At 43.3% G+C, this 17,471-nt stretch overlaps 1 protein-coding gene across 2 annotated transcripts in view; it reads right to left on the reverse strand.

The window, feature by feature from the left end:
- Positions 1–17,471, reverse strand: part of LOC142459093 (neurogenic locus notch homolog protein 2) — a 174,998-nt gene that overhangs the window by 95,930 nt on the left and 61,597 nt on the right. For both annotated transcript variants that reach the window (XM_075560299.1, XM_075560309.1), the window contains exon 3: positions 1,813–2,072. In XM_075560299.1, coding sequence (XP_075416414.1) covers positions 1,813–2,072 — 260 coding nt within the window. The remainder of the gene's footprint in view (positions 1–1,812; positions 2,073–17,471) is intronic.

Here is a 17,471-nt window from a genome sequence, read left to right on the forward strand (position 1 = left end):
GAGACCAAAGAAGAATCGATGTCTTCGATTTATGGTGCTGGCAAAGAATCCTGAAGGTACCGCGGACTGCCAAAAGAACAAACAAAACTATCTCAGAAGTACAACAGAATGTTCCTTAGAGACAAGGAGGGGAAGATTACAGTTCACGTTGGCTACATGGCCAGAACTGCCCAATCCTTGGAGAAGGGCATCATGCTTGGTAAAGTAGAGAGGCAGCAAAAGAATAATGAGGAAGGCCCTTGACCAGGTGGAGTGACACAGCGGCTGCCACAATGGACTCCGACGTGAGAACAAATGCAGGGGGACGGGGGAAAGCAAAGACAGAGGGTGTAGCAGAACACTGTTGATTTCATTTCTTGAGTGGCCTAAGTAACTATATACAATGTGTTTGGTTTTTTTTTTAATCCCTCCAGATTCCTTATCCCTCAGACCTAAATGTTGGTCAGAGTGGCTTTAAAAAAAAAAAGAAAAACTGAAATGGACTTGGAGTCTTAGTGACAAACAAGTTCATTTAAAATGACAACAAAGAACAACAATTATGGGGATGGCACAGGACCAGGCAGTGTTTCGCAGTGTTGAACGCAGGGTGACTATGAGTTGGAACTATCAATATAGACTTTCCAATGGGAACGTGCAAAGACAGCTCAAAGAGTCTGGAAGACAGGGTAGGGACGGAACTGAAGGGATGACTATGGGAATCATCAGCAACTGGTGAAGATACGATGTTTGAAGCAAATGCAGAAAGCACAACTCCCTAGTGTGGTAGTTATATAATCATTTGTCAATTTGAGAGGATTAAGCGTGAAGTGGTGGAGTCTAGCCTGTCAAGCAGGTCACAGCCAATGAGGCCTCTGTGTGGGCCTGGCCTTCTCCTGAGAATTCTGGGAACTCCTGTCTTCCTCCTCAGAAGCAGGAGACACACTCTCTCACTCTCTCTGCTCACTTCCTGGGAGACATTGCCATTGACAAACCATATGAAGACAGGATGATGGCAGCCAGAGCCTCAGACTGGATAAGCCCTGTGGAGACCTCTGCCAACACAGAGATGCTTACACCACCACTGGATCCACAAGACTTTCCACCCACTGGCCTGTGGTCATCCTGCATTCAGCAACATTGCATGTGTCTCCTGAGTCTGAAGAGGAATTCATAGATTGGTATCAGATACAAGGGGTAAATCGGACTTTTGGACTTGATCTGGACTGGGCTGGGATGTTCTCTCAATATTCAATTGCACTTCTTATAAAGCTCTTTCTTATACACATATGAATGTCCATGATTTTGTTTCTCTAGTCTACCTGGACTAACACACCTAGAGAGCTGTAATATGACTGAAAAGGGGGCTCCAAATTGAGTTTAAGTGAACATAAACATTCAAGGGATGATCAATGGGTGAAGACAAGATAAGACAGAAGTAGCAGGAGCAATCAGAATTCAGAAAACCAGAAAATCCAATGGCTTGGATATCAAAGGAGAGATGATTTCAAGCAGGGATTAGTAGTCAATAGCATCAAAACCTTTCCCACCCCCTTGAAGAGAGTATATTTCTCGTAGTGAAATAATTCTGATTCCTACTTGTGATGTACCCACTTTAAGTAGTCAAATACATTGAGCAAGCCCTTTTTTTCCCTTTCTACAACTTTGAATAACCCTTAAAAGGAAGCTGAGCGTAATTGTCTGGGCATTCCAGTTTCTCACCATAATGTTACAAGAGCACCAGAGCAGGGTGACCCTTGAGAAGCAAGATCTAAAGGATGCCAAGGAAAGCACCTAGCCCGAGTAGGGAAGTATGGATGGAGTCCCATCTGTTACCTGTAAAACCAACTTGGCAGGTGCACTCATAAGTATCCCGGCTGACCATGTGGCAGGTGCCTCCGTTCAGGCAGGGGCGAGACATAAAGCACGGGTGAGAGGTGGAGTACTGGCAGTCCTCGCCGGTGAAGCCCGGGGCACATCGACATGTGGCTTTCCCCAACATGGCCTGGACCACACAGGTCCCGCCATTCTGGCAGCGATTCTTCTCACAGGGGTCTCGGTGTTGGCAGTATTCTCCCAAGAAGCCCTCGGGACAGCTGTACAGAAAAGGGAGGAAGAGTTCATGAAAACACCTGACTTCTTGTATGTGTAAGACAATGGAGTCCATTCAAAATAACACTAAACTGAGTCCAGAGAGCTAAAGGTACAACCCGTAAAGCTCCCTAACTCTGACGGAAGAAGATGTGCTTAAGGAATGTAACGGCATACGTCCATGTCTTGGCAGATGACAGCATGCCAAGTGGGTGATCCAGCAAGGTCGACTGCCATGACCCTTCCTCAAGGCAGAACACAACCACAGCAGCTTTCATGTAGGTTCAGGCTGGTGTGGGGTAACAGCGACTCCTTGTAGATCATTGTTCATACTTGTCTGCTTAAATTCATTGACATTTTCATTTTGACTAAGCCATTTGAAAGAAGTAAGACATTTCATATAGTATATAAATTAAAATATGTAAGAAACAACTGTGTTTTCTCTCACACATTGGGAAATACAAAGTCCTTCTTTCTCTGTTTCCAACGTAACATGAATTGGCCTGTATCTCGCTCTCTGGGCTGTGCTCCAGTGACTGAGATGAGATAGAGGAAGAGGAAGGAGGTACAAAAATAGGGAAGGCTCCAAAGGGGCATTTTGATCTCTATCAACATGTAAGTAGCAGGCAGCTTCTCTAACCAAATCAAAGAGCACGAAACAGAACTAAAATTACATAAAATAGCGCAAAAACTGTTAACTGTCAAGCCAATTTCAATCCATGACAATCCCATATGTGTCAGAGTAGAACTGTGCCAGGTTTTCAAGGCTGGTTTTCTGGAAGTAGATCATCAAGCCTTTTGAGGGGGCCCTAGCAGGACTTGACCCTTCAAACTTTTGGTTACCCGTCGAATGTGTTAACCATTTGCACTATACCCAAGGACTTCTCAGATAGCCAAGATACCATATGATCAAAATGAAGGAAGAAAGACAACTCAAAAATAAGATTCATTAACATTTCCCACATTCTACCTGGGGCTTTAAGGCACCTTTTCATATACCATACCTTGAGCCGTATGATACAAAATAATTTTGTATATTATTTATGTATATCATTTATGACTATTTTCTCCAAACAAGGCAACAAAAAAAAAAGCCTGAGAAACTTGCATTTTCCTAACAACAAGGTTGTTCGATGGAATTCCTAAGAAGCACTATAAATTCTGCCTTTTGATTGCCTTGGATAGTTGGTTGAAGCCTTTTCTCCAGTATCTTATCTACATGGTAGAAAACTAAATTTACAGGGCTGTTTCGTCACTACCTCAAAGTCAGCACACTTAAACCCAATTATCATTCCAATTCAAAACCAGTTCGTCAAATCCCTTTCCCGTGCCAAATCGCCGGTGTTCTGATTCTGTTAACCACTCAGGCATGGAGGACTGGGGTCATGTTTTACTCCTGCCTAACTTTGCCAAGGCCTTCCATTGACCATCAATTGGCAAGGTGAAGTCTTCGGGGCATAGTTATTGAGAAAAGTAAGAGGGCTAGAAACTAGGGAGCCAGGGCAGAACATGCCCAAAGGAATTATAGAGTGCTTACAATGGCTGGAGGCTTGGACAGTTGGTAAATCACAGCAGTAGTAGTGATGGAACTGGCCACAGCCTTCCTACTGCTTTCCAGAGCTGGACAAAGTCAGCGGGGCAGGACCAGCAGCAAGCAGGGCTCTGAGTAGGTGGGGTCAGAGACCAAGAGCCAGGGAGGAACCCACAGTACTCAACTCGGGACTGGCTACAGTGGACAGTAACGAGTGTGCACCTCAGGGAGCCAGAGGTCTTGGAGTCCTGGGGCTGTGCCCTGGACAAACTACTTACCTCACTTACTGACTGCTAATTTCTTAGTCTAGCTAAGAAATCTACCTACACATCATGGGGTTCCCTATACATCATGGGGTTGTTGCAGGAATTAACAAAACCAATTATGTGGAAAAGTGATACATATCCAAAAGCTTGGTAGAAACAAAACATTTTTCTCTCTTCTTTTGTGTTTATTAAGGAAAATATGATGCCTTTTAAAAAAACACAGCTTGATTTGATAATAGAATCATTTTTGTTGTTTTTTAAATAGCAAAAACTGCCAATGAAGTAAAAAGCATTGCTAAAATTAACCATGAGCTATATATTAAAAGCATTTGCAGCTTATTCAAGAAATCTGTTATGGATGATATTAAAAACTGCAACACAATTCTCCTTCACAATGACAGTCATCCTCTGGGCATTAGGCCTGGCAGACGACTCGATTATCCCATATGGGAATTATTCACCTTGGAAATAACAGCTAACTTTTAATCCTGGGTGGGCTTTGCCTGGCTTTGCTCCTGGACCAAGATTCTACCCCCAACACACACTACTATCATGCACATCTGCTTAGAGAATGCAAACTCATTTTAATATTAGGAGCATAAACACGAAATGAAAATCTAAAGTTCCCAGGATTCTGAAGCCAAACATAAGTATTCCTGAAGTTTAATCTACATTGGTGTTCTCTACGAAGTATGGGAAAATACAACCTGTGAGTCTAATCTGGCCCACGGCCTGTTTCTATTTGGTCCATGAGTTGAGAATAGCTTTTACATTTCTAGTGCTGGGAGGAAAAAACAACCAAAAGATGGGCACTGTTTTCCACGTCACTAATTTTTATGTCATCATACAAACTTAGACAAAAAATATTAAGCTTGTAATCAATCCTTCATTCAACCAATGTTTTTAATATGAGGAAAATCCCTGCTCAAGAAATTTAGTAATGGAAGACAAAAAAGTAAATTAAAAATGTCAGCGTTTAGTGCTGTAAAGAAAAATAAGATAAGAGGCAGGGATAGGAAAGGATGGGTTAGGGGCACTGGGGAAGGTAAAAGATATTCCATTTAAAATAGGAAACCATTGAGTTTAGACCTGATTGAGGACCAGTCACACAGATACCTGGGGGAAGCGTGTCCAAAGGAGGAGAAAGAGCGAAGTCCCCAAGGGAGCAGTACTGGCATGCTTCAGGAAGAACCGTGAGACCCGTGTGACCAACCGAAACCTAGAGCCAACATTGTTGAGTGGATCCTGACTTCTACTGACCCTACAGGGCAGGGCAGAACTGCTCCCAGGAGAGTTTCAGGGCTGTCCATCTTTATGGGACCAGACTGCCCTCTCTCTCCTGAGCAGTGGCTGGTGGGTTCCAACTGCAGGCCTTTTGGATAGCAGCCAAATGCTTAACGACGGTTCCTTCAGCTATCCCAAAATGGCTGAGAAAAAGAGAAGCAGGAAATTGATGAGAACTGTCCCTGGGTATCCAGATCATGTGGGGTCATGAGGTCACTGTAAGCATTTAGTATTTTACTCAAGTGAGATAATACTTTGATGTGATATAAAACTGACTTCCTCTCCTAAAACCCATGTACAGACTGCATTATATCTTTAGTAAAACTAGGCTCATTATTGGTATAATAAAAACGACTTCTTATTTTAAATGTTCTGTAGCAGCAGAGGCTTCAGGCTATTCATCTATTTTACCTTCCAACTTGAACAAGTCTCACTTAACCTAAACTTTTCCCAATTGTTCTTTCATATTCAAGCATCTATTATTGTAGCCTAATTTTATAGCTCTTTCTTTTCCGTCCATTTCTTACTTGTCCCTTTGTAATATGCACACTAAGAGCAATGAGTTTTCTCCTTGCCACGTCCAATGATCTCAGCTGAGATTTCATCATTCTCTGTCCTATAGGAGATGTGAAAGGAGAGAGAATTTCTTTGGAATGAAAGTCTCACGTGAGATATAAGGACCACTTCTTTGGTTGTGAACTGGGTTAAGCACTAGGGTCAAACCTACCAACTGATGGATGGGGAAAGACGAGCCTGTCCGCTCCTGTGAGGACACGCTCTCCAACCTTGCAGAGCAGTTCTATTCTGCTCAATAGGGCCACTACCAATCAGAACGGCCCCAATGGCTGTGTATTTTCTTTCTTTTTTTTAATAAAAGAGATATGGGATTCAAATCTATCAGCTGCTCCACAGTCTCAGAAACCCTATAGGGTTTCTACTTTGTCTGTAAGGTTACTGGAAATCAGAATTGAAGGCAGTGGGTCTGGTCTAGGGATTTAATCCCACAGGGTCAGTTTTATAAACACCACCAATCTGCATCTGTGTCCTAAAACACTTGAAACTAAAGAGTTGAAAAATGAGATCATTTTCCCCAGGAAACGTCAATTCCTGCATTTTTCTAAGATTCCCACTTACGATCTCAAAACCACTTTTGGTTAATCTCTATAACTTATATCTAATTTATAACCAAGTTCTGACAAGTCTTGACAACTGAATTCTTGCTATGCTTATCCATTATTTCTACACTTTCCTTTTGACACAAATTTTGAACATCTTAAAAGCCTTCCATTGCCAGGCATCTTGTTGCTGGATCCCCCACCCACCCTGTCTCCTTACTTCCATTCATTCTTGGAATAACAGACCCTTGGGACTCAGAGCCACTAAAGTAGTTTCATCCAATGAAAATAACCCTGCAAGCTGATCGCCAACTTCTGCTTAAATATAAGTAGTTAGCATGGTGCCTGGCAAATAGTAAGAAAGAACTTAATAAATGTTTGAAGTTATTCTTGTTCTTGCAATTAACAGTACAGACTCTAGAAGCAGACCAGGTGGTTCTACCATTGCAGTTCTACCATTTACTAGCTGTGGAATCCTAAGCAAGTTACTAAACCTCCCTATTATAAAAGAGATTTAATAATAGTGCCTACCTCCTAGAATTTTATGTGATTAAAATAATTGTAAAGTACTTAGAATAGTGTATCACATAATGAACACTGTGCATCTGTTAAGTAAAATAAGATCACTGGCTTGATATTTCTAAAACAGGACAGTTTTCTATGTGGGTGGATCCCATGTTCAGAAAACGCGGTCTTTCTTAATCCTTAAAAGTCTGCCCTCCTCCTAGGTATACAAACAAAAGAAATAGGAAACACATCTTCACCCCAAAAACCTGTACAAGAACGTTCACAGCATCCTTCATAATAGCTAAAAGGCAGAAGGGTCCCAAATGTCAACTCATTACTGGATAAATAAAATACGGTCTATAGCTATCCAGTGGTGTGACTTGGTCATAAAAAGGAATAAAGTACTGGTACATGCTATATAAAGGATTCCTGAAAGATGCCAGACACAAAAGGCCACATATGATTCTACTGATAAGAGAGAGATTGGGGTGGGCAGGGCTAGCACAGGGGATGACTGGTAACTTGGTATGAGGTTCCTTGCAGGGGGATATAAATGCTTTGAGATCATGAAGATGGTCATGTAACTATCTAAACATAAACTATCTAAACATATTACATTTGTACTTTAAATGTGCCAACTTTAAGGTAGATGAATGATATCAATTTTTTAAATGGCCAGAACAAAAAGAAGGAAAAAGGAATCTACAAATAGAGAAACAGCCTGCCTCCCACGAGTCTATCCATTGGCTATGCCCATCCTCCAGAGCAGGGGCCGGCAAACTGCAGCTCTCAAGCTATACAAGATACTTTTGGTATGCACACATGACTCTGAAGCAAAAATGAAAAATTTTAAAGGATATTGTTCAGATAATGGTGATTTCATTTGTTTGTCAAAATATATTTATGGCTCTTGAATTAATTTTTAAGTTGTTGTGAGGGGCAGGATTGGCTCTTCCATCTCACAAGTTTGCCAGCCCCTGCTCTAAAACAAGGGTGGGGAACATCTGGTCCACAGGCCTAATAAGGCCTGTGGACTCATCAACACCAATTAGCATCACACAACTCACCAAAGAGAAACCGTTCCAGGCAACACATTAGAGGTGAGTTAATTTTAAATTTAAAAATAAATGGGAATGATTTTATAAATAATCCAAATGACTCTTGGTAGAAAAAAGTTTTCCCACCCTGGCTCTGGAACAATTATATATATATATATATATATTCTTATCACCTCTCATATAACCCTCAAGTATTTAAAGAGCTCTTTTTTTTTTTCCAGGATGAAGTGCTTGAGCTATCCAATCAGTATGAAATGATTTCCAGACCTCCTCACCCTTTTAGTGGCTCTTCTATGCTTAATACAACAGTAACAATCTTTAACAACCAACATCACTGACACACCTCGTGCGTGTCATGCACTAGCTACGCACCTTACTGAGCTCCTGGCTAAAGCCCGGTGCTGCATTATTTGATATATTTGATCTATGATGAATCTGAAGCCTAGCAAGGTTCTACAGCTTGGAGATGACAGAGGCAGGTTACAGACCCAGGTCTAACTCCAGGTCCCCATGTGTTTCAGCACTGGACTATCCGACGAGCCTCTGTGGGGTGATTACAGTCATTAAAAATCTCTTTCCAATACGGACCCCAAGTGCAACAGAGCACAACGCACGTGTTCTTAGCAGTCCAGCCCCGGGCGGGTCATCCTCTCAGCGCTGGGCACGCATTGCTGGATGGCAGCACCAGGTGTATTCACGGCTGCACTTACCAGTATTTTCACAAATGTTTCAGAAACGTCCTATTGAATGTCTGAAAAGCCTAGAATATCTCTCCACATGAACTACTGTTATGTCATATATTTTTGTCCTCCTATACTGATGGAACAGACTGGGTGGCAGCTTGGAGCTTTGGGTATACTTGTGCACTGTTTTTTGAACCCAATTATTGGATTTGTCTCTCTTGAGGTCATTTTTATTAATGTATAACTCCCAATTTCCTTCATTGCAGTAACTTTTATGCTTTGTTCACATAGTCACAGTATTTCACCACTGCATGATGTGCACCTTAGAAGTCAACCTGTCCAGACCCTGTATGGAGCTAGTAGGCAAACCGGAGCTACCTGTCCTGTGCTGAGTTTTGCCATGTGTGAATCGAGCAATGTCCCCTAGTTTTGCACGGACTACAATTGCATCCCTATATGCACCTAGACTTAGTAGCATCCAAATGCTAAACAGCACTTGACTGAAAGCATGCTACCAAGCCTTGATGCAAGAATGACATCCTTCCAGCCAGCTCCATCATCCTGACTGCAGCAGCATCCTATCCACATTTGTCCATAAAGACAGCCTTGGAATTCCTGGCTGGAACGCAACATACTACTTAAAGGATGATCCTTCTCGACATAACCATGTCACTCCTCTGCTCAGAAAAGAGCTTTTATATCCAGTCCTTCAAATCCACTCCTACCATCTAGCCCAACCCCGCCCCTCCCGCTTAGTAATCCTGACTGCAAACACTTCACAGTCTTATCTATTGTCCCTTGTGTATAATCTCCTTTCTAACTTCTAGTGACCAATGATATGATGTCTCCAATTTATATTCCTTTCTTCCTTCAAACATTTACCCCAAACCTATGTTTCATACCCAGAGCCTCATTCACACCATCCTGCTCATCTCTGATGCCCCTGATAGTACAAGGAGACCTCAGAAAAGATAATGGGAGGATTTCATTCTTCTGAGGGGAAATAAGCCGCTTGTAGCTGCAGTATTATGTTACGTACTGCACTGCTTCTCCAGGATGGCTCTCCTTTTAATCCATTGCCTCTCTCAATGCCTGCTGAGATACTTCCTGTGGAGAAAGGCATGTCTGGAGATCCTGGTGCAGGTTCCTTGCATACCATATCCACTTAAATACTTCCATGTGATAGATATAGTCAATCTCTCGATCCAAATCCCCTTTCAGCTCCACATCATGACCAGTCTAGTAAGATGCAGCCACATCAACCCTGGGAGCCATCCTGCAGTGCAGGATTATTCTTCCCTCCCAGAAAGCTAAGCAAAACTACAGACATGGGAGGAAAGAGGGAATCATGGGTAAGTGACACAGTGGCCAATGGGAAAGAAAGGATCCTTGTGTCTTACAGCTCTACTAGAGGGGAGCTTCAGTTTTGCAAACCGCTGTTCAAGTGTATTATCAGGGCACTATATACCTCTTTCATTCGAGGCCTTTGTTTAAAAGGTTGCTGGTTTGAACCACCCAGCACACCCCAGGAGAAAGACCTAGCAACCTGCTTCCAAATTAGACAGTTAAGAAAGCTCTGGGAAATGTAGGTCTCCTCTGAAGTGCATGGGGAGTCAGGAGTCTGAATGAACTTGACCGCCGCAGGCTGATGAAAACGTGGCTGCAGTAGCTCTCCTGAAGACGAGCTTGGTTAGACCCTGGGAACCGGAGTTGACAAGCATGTACATTCCTTCACAAGGCCATCATTCTATTTAGTGGCCCCCAGCACCTCGATAATTTAGGGAAACTGTTTTGGAATATAATATTTGAAATATGAGGAACATTCCAAATCATAAAGTATGTGGGGATCATTTTAGAAAACAGCCTACATCTTGAACAAAAGGTGTAAGAAAAAAAGCTTTCTGTAAAAAGAAAAAACACAAAAGCAAACCTACCAGCTGCCTTTCATTCCCAAACCTCTCTGAGCGTGACCCCCTCTTGGAAGGAGTCTATCAATTACTGCAGTCACTCTTCAGTGACTCCCTCTTTCACTCTGGAACTCTAAGAGAAGTTTACACATGAGGCTGTGAACACAACACAGTTGTGTGGGGTTTTTTCCCTTCAATTGTTGAGGAAAATACTTCCCCACAAAATAATTCCATGAACCATCTGGATACTTGTCAGGCCCACACAGATACATTCATGACTTTTCGGGTGTGGGAAGGGGGGGCGTCTTACTATTTCTGACATGAAGAAGGCCCACTCTTTCATTTTTACTGTTCAAACATGCACAAGGAAAGGGGGGGTGGCGTGCAGAAGAGGGAGGGAAGGAAGACAGAGGGGAAAACAAAGGATTTCTCCTAATGGAACTCAAAAACATTCCATCTGAAAGGATACCCATGCAGCGCCCCCCCTCAATAAAACAGATGAAAACCAGACCCCAACTCTCACATGTCACCAGCCGCCTGGGTTAGTTTACATGGAGCCACTTTGCAGACTTCAACGGAGCTGGCATTTGAATAGCAATTCCGATTTAGCTGGCAATGGCTGAAGTTCAGGATCAGTTTCCCTAGTAATACGGACAGAAGAATTCCTGCTTTCAAGTGTCCTGAGTGACTAGCCACTCGTCTAGAGAGCAGCGTAAAACTCTGCAGCAGCGTGTGCCAGCCCCAAGACGACTGGAGTCTGAGCAGGAACTAAGCCCCTCTTCCAGATAAAAGACACTGCTCCCTTGCCTTGTTTTTCCCACTGAGTGTTCTCTATCAGCAGGGTGAGCCCAAATTGCATCCAGGACTTTGCTGTAGCTCTGCCTTTAGTTTGTTTTTGTTTTCTTAAGCAAGGATCTGGTCACCAAAAAAAAAAGAAGCAAAACCCCACCTCGTACAAGTGAAGAAAAAGAGAGGCATGCCTCACAAAACAGCTATTTCAAAATCATGATTTTTCAAAAAGCTATACAGAATGTGGAATGGAGGGGGAAAAAATGTCTCATGTGGGTTGTGTCGGCCCTGCAGCTGCTCCTCATTAAAGCTCCTCTTTACTCCCTCTGGGCTAGTTTCCAGCAGAAAATTCTTTAAACAGAACTCTGCCTTCAACCCACTTTCTTTTGCTCTGGGCCTCTCAGGCCCCCCAATCCGAAGTGGCAGCCTGCCCTAGCTGTGCTCTGGAAGGAGGGAGGGAGGGATGGAGGTGGGAGGGAGGGAGGGGGGCTGTCGTTAAGGTAAATGAGGTAAGGGCAGGGGGAAAGAACTCACAAAACCCAGAAACCAAATTAAGCCTTGGTCAGTGACAAAGGCCTGCGGTTTGAAAAGGCCCCAAATCAGTCTGTTCTTTCCTGTGACCATGATGCCAGCTCTGTTTCCTGCGCCCCTCCACTCCCCCGCCTCTGCTCCTCTTCCCCTCCTTTTAAAGTAGATAAAAATAATTGCTAACAGCCAAGGCTAGCTGTACCCAGTGAAAGTTCCTATATAACATTCAATTCCCAAGGCTCTGGCTACAAATTTCCAATTGCCCCAGAGCCTTAGAGAATCAATTCTAAACCCTCAGGCTGGCATTGAAATGGCCCCACCAACCAGTCTAACCTCACAGTCCCCACCTCAGTCCAGTACTTCTTCCAGTTTGATGGCACATCAGACTGTCAACCTTTTCATTTTGTTATATTAATTACTATGTCTGTTTAAAAGAACACACAGGAAATGCACATGAGCCTTTCTAGTTAACTTCCTGGTAAAGGGGAAGAGAAGGGAAGAAGTTCTATCATGTTAACTTCTTCTTCCCATCTCCTCTTCCCTCTTCGAAATAGAAAGAAAAAGAAAAGGGAAACACTATAGATTAGTCAGCAAGAAGGAAGAGCAAGAAGAATCAAGAAAATATTTGAGTGTAAACTTAGCGTCCAGTACTGGGCTGTTTGTGGTAGAATACACTTTCTAGGGTCTTGCTGGTTTGATATAAAGGAAACAAAGACATGGATACAATCCATCAATATCTCTCTCTCTCTCTCTCTCTCTCTCTCTCTCTCTCTCTCTCTCTCTCTCTCTCTCCCTCTCTCTCTAACACACACACACACACACACACACACACTCCTTCTCCTCTCTCCCCCTCTCTCTCTGAAACACACACACACACATTTTACGACAACTAATAAACAAAGACAACCAAATACCACACAGGACAGCCCATTTTCCTACTATGTAAATTCAGCTTCCTGACCAGAACATTTCTGCCTTTCTTGTACAAGTATTTCAGAAAATGTTAATCTTGGTTCCCACATTAGGCTGAATGCTTGCAAATTAAGTTTCCCACAGGAAAATAACTTCACGGGGAATTGCGATTGTGAGGCTGGGAATTATTTTCAAAACTCCACCTCACTTGGTTTGCATGTGTTTAGGTTTTTCCGACCACCCCATGCCCCCATGTGAATAAAGCAATAAACTCACACTGATTTTAATAAACCTAAACCCAAAGGAAGCTGAAGTGGTACAGGTTTTAAAGCCATTAATTCACGGCATCATTCATCTTCATCGGAGGCTGAAATCAGTACGCGCTGCAATGGGAAACCATGCTGTATTTACACAAGCACTTTGCAAACAGCCTTATCTTCCAGTTTATGGTCTGGCTCATTTATCAGAGCGCAAAAGCTAAGCTGAGTGCCTCGCCTCGTCTCTTCCATCATCACTGGAAAGACTGGGCAAGGGCACACAACGAGCACCAAAAGCCCTGTGTGGCTGCTGGGCGGAAGGGGGTCTTTCCTCCATCTTGTAGCACACCGTCTGTCCTTGCCATCCGGCACTGCGCTGGGCCCTGAGAACATGCCCACTTGTGATCAAAACATGGAACACTTCCTAAACATTTACCCAAGGCACCCATCACAATAAGAGGGTGGGAGGCAGTCATGGAATCAAACAATGTGTTACAGTGGGCAAATCTGCTGTACAATATCACTTTAAAGCACTAAAAAGCAAAGATGTCACTTTAAAGACTAAGGGGTGTTTGACTGAAGCCAAGACATTTTCAACCACCTCCCAGGCATGGGAAAGTTGGATGATGACTAAGGAGGACCGCAGAAATATTGGTGCACTTGAATATACAAACCATGGACTGGCAGCAAAATGAACAAACCTGTCTTGGAAGACGTACAGCCAGAAAGCTTCTTAGAAGCAAGGATGGCAAGACTTGGGTTCACCTACTCTGGACATATTATCAGAAGGAGCTCATGTCTAGAGAAGGGCATCATGCCAGGCAAAGTTGAGGGTCAACTTAAAGAAGATGACTCTCAGTGATGTGGATTGACCCAGTGGCTGCAGCAATGACATCAAACAGAGGAGTGACTGTGCAGGTGGTAGAGGATCAAGTAGTGCTTCACCCTGTTGAGGACTAAGAGTCAGAATCAGCTCAATGGCTGACTGAGCCTAACAACAGCTAGGTCGTGGCAAATATGAATGAATGACTCTCGTTGTTCCCGAGGTACAGGCAGCAGGGTTACTGGCAGGGGTTCGTTATGCTTAGAAAGCACTCTCTAGACTCTCAGAAATGTCTTGTCCACATATAAGCATATGCTGACATTGCTATGGTTATTAAAACATAGTTCTTAAAACGGTTGCTAAGGCATTATAGATTTAGCATAATAGATTGGGGCTTTATGTACTGTAGACCAACAACAGACTTAAGAAGTGACTTCACCTCAAGGTCACCTCTCTTCTGAACAAACAGAACTCTCACTAGCCTCAGCTCAGCTCTCAGAACAGGCTACAGCGTATCACCTCTCACCTCAGACCTTTGCACATGCTACTCACACCTGGAGTCTCTGTATAAAGATTATTTCCTGAGAAGCAGCCCTGACAACTCCACTGTATATTCCCAGAACTTTGACACACCATCCGAGGGGGCCTCAGTAGGTTTGTGAAGAAATCGCATTACCTTTTAATTCACTCTTTCCGTGAACTTTTTGAAGGCCCCTTGGATCACTCATTGTCCCTTACTGCAGGGGTTCCCAACCTTCCTTATGCCTTGATCCTTTACTACAGTTCCTCGTGTTGGGGTGATTGCCACCCCAACCATAAAACTATTTTCATCGCTACTTCGTTACTGTCATTTTGCTACTCTTCTGAATTGGGTGACCCCTGTGAAAGAGTCTTTTGACCCCCAAAGGGATAGCAACCCACAGGTTAGAACCGCTGCCCTGCTGTAATTACTTGTCTGCCCCAGGAAGCTAAGAAACGTTCAGCACCATACTCCCAGTGCCTAACACAGTCAGTGGCAGACAGAGGTGTTCAACGATTACTCGTCAGCACTCATATTCTCAGCAGAAGCCAAAGGGCAAAACTCAAGGGTCTGTGGAATCTGTGTACCTTTAAAAGCCCCTTTAATTACGCTTGAAGTTTGGGAACTGCCAGGTTGAGCTATTTACCCATAGGATTAGCAAAACTAATTAAGTTTCCTGATATAGAGAACACTTCTTAACCCTTATCTCTAACCATTCAAAATAGGCACTCACCCCATCTGGAGTACATTATTTTTTAAATTACATTTCCCCCACACCTCAAAATGAACTTCACATACACACATTCCCTCTTCCTCTCCCCCTCTTTCCATTCTCCCTTCTGAGTGATTGAATAACCCAGAGTGGTCTTCACAGTACAGTATCTGTCATAAATGTTGGCTGAGTGAAATACAAAAGTTTCCTCCCAGCGGTTTATTAGCATATATGCACACTCAAGTATCTTGAAAAGAAAACGTTTCTCTGTTTTGGAAATTCCTTTTCCTGTGCCTGATCTGCTTCGTGAAATCAAAGTCCCTCCATGGGGAATAAGTGGACATGATATAAAAGTAAATAATGATCGAATGAGAGTTTTATTGACACACCTCTGAATGATGTATGGATTATTTTTCTTAAAAAATACGTACTGCAATGCTATTCTTTTATGTACTCTTGCATTCTTACAACACAACCCCACAAAATCTTACCTCATGTGTGGGGGTCCTTGAGTGGTACAAATAATTCACAACGCTTGGTTACAGACTGCAAAGTTGAAGGTTCAAGTCAACTGAGGCACCTCTGAAGAAAGGCCTGGTGACCAGGGATTGAAAATCTTAGAAAGCCCACTTCTCCTCTGACCTACCCGGAGTTGCCGCCGGGTGGAGGTGCCTCGGCCAACCCCATCAACAGCAACCCTGCTGGGTGTGGGCTTTGCTTATGTGGGCTTCCCCTCGGTTACAAGCATTTGAGAATAAGCATGATTAGTAAAAGCCATCACATTAAAGCAGCTATCCATCCAACTTTTTCACATAAAGGATAACTACTAAGACTTTCATAACGAGTCATATCATTTATTACTTTTGTGGCAAGAAAATAATAATGCTGGTCAAAGCAAAAGAAAGGTTAGATTAATACCGATCACTAATTTAACAGGATCCCAGCCTCGGTCCTTAAATCCAGGAGGAAACATCAGCTAGAAAAGTGCTATCACCTCAAAAGGATCCGGGAAACTCAGACACGATGAATTGCTCTCATCAGCACTGCCTGCATCAACATTTCTCTTGCGTATTCAAAACAAGGACGGGGGGGGGGGGGGGGGGGAGGGAGAAAGGGGGAACCGATCACAAGGGGACGGACAACAGAGGATTGACATATAAACCCCTCCATGGGGGATGGACAACAGAAAAGTGGGGGAAGGGAGACATCAGTCAGTGTAAGAAATGAGAAAATAATAATAAATTGTCAAGGGTTCGTTAGGGAGTGTGGGAGAAGAAAAAATGAGGAGCTGATGTCAAGGGCTCAATTAGAAAGAAAATGTTTTGAAAATGATGATGGCAACATGTACAAATGTGCGTGACACAGTGGATGGATAGACGGATTATAAAAAGAGCTGTACAAGCCCCTAATAAAATGATTTAAGAAATAAAATAAAAATAAAACAAGGACAAAGACTGACCCCCAAAGAATGGTTCTTTATGACTCTACACCCAGCCCAGAGAGCCCGTTACACTACTCTAAGGCAGCAGTTCTCAATCTGTGGGTCTCGACCTTTCACAGGGTCGCCCGACTCAGAACAGTAGCAAAATGACAGTGATGAAGTAGAAACAAAAATAATTTTATGGTTTGGGAGTCCCCACAACATGAGGAACTGTATTAAAGGGTCAAGGCATTAGGAAAGTTAAGAACCACTGATCTAAGGTAAAGGTCAGCACATGACTGCCCCCGATCAAACCCAGCCCAAGAGCGGAATATGGGCTTTCCATGTTTGAAATGGATCCGCAAGTACCTATAACATATCCTCGAACTTGTCTCTTGGCAAGTAAAGCCTCAACTATGTACTCTCTAGAATTCAAAAAACCGTTTGCTGACCCCTGCTCTGGGAACCTAAGAGCATTACAATAGATGCAGCCAGAAATACTTCTAAAATGCTTGATGACAATTTGCTGGCATCTTTGTTTACTGTAAGTTAGGTCACTTTAGGGGCAGCAGTTATGAATGAAGTTTCATTTCTGAAAGGTGATCCAGGGTTCAAAGGGTCATCCCTGCCAAGTGCCACACGTCGGCACAGAAAGCGAGTGTCCTGCAGGCACCCTTCAAACGTGTGCTCTGGTTACTCAGAGTGAAGACGACTGCATCCCGAGACCTACCCTAAGGGGACACCGGCAACAAGCACAGCGCACCGAGGGGGGAGGGGGGGGGCTGCAATGGTCCATGCAAGATCTTTACTGAGCAATCAAGCTGGAGCCACAGAAAAAAAGCCCCAAGCCTAACTCAGAAGCACTATTATCAAAGAGGCCATATATAAATTACCACACACGTTTTCACATACTCTCTGCATATAACTTACTAACTAAGGTCAGGGAAAAGCAAAGCCTGCTACAATTACCCTCCACAAGGATTTTGCTTTAGAAACTCATATCTATCAGTAGATATTAACCATATGGTTGGCAGTTCAAAGCCAGGCTAGATTCCTGAGAACATAGGCCTGGTGACCTGCTTCTCAAAGGTC

This window comes from Tenrec ecaudatus, chromosome 1 (assembly GCF_050624435.1).
Source record: "Tenrec ecaudatus isolate mTenEca1 chromosome 1, mTenEca1.hap1, whole genome shotgun sequence".
Lineage (NCBI taxonomy): Eukaryota > Metazoa > Chordata > Mammalia > Afrosoricida > Tenrecidae > Tenrec > Tenrec ecaudatus.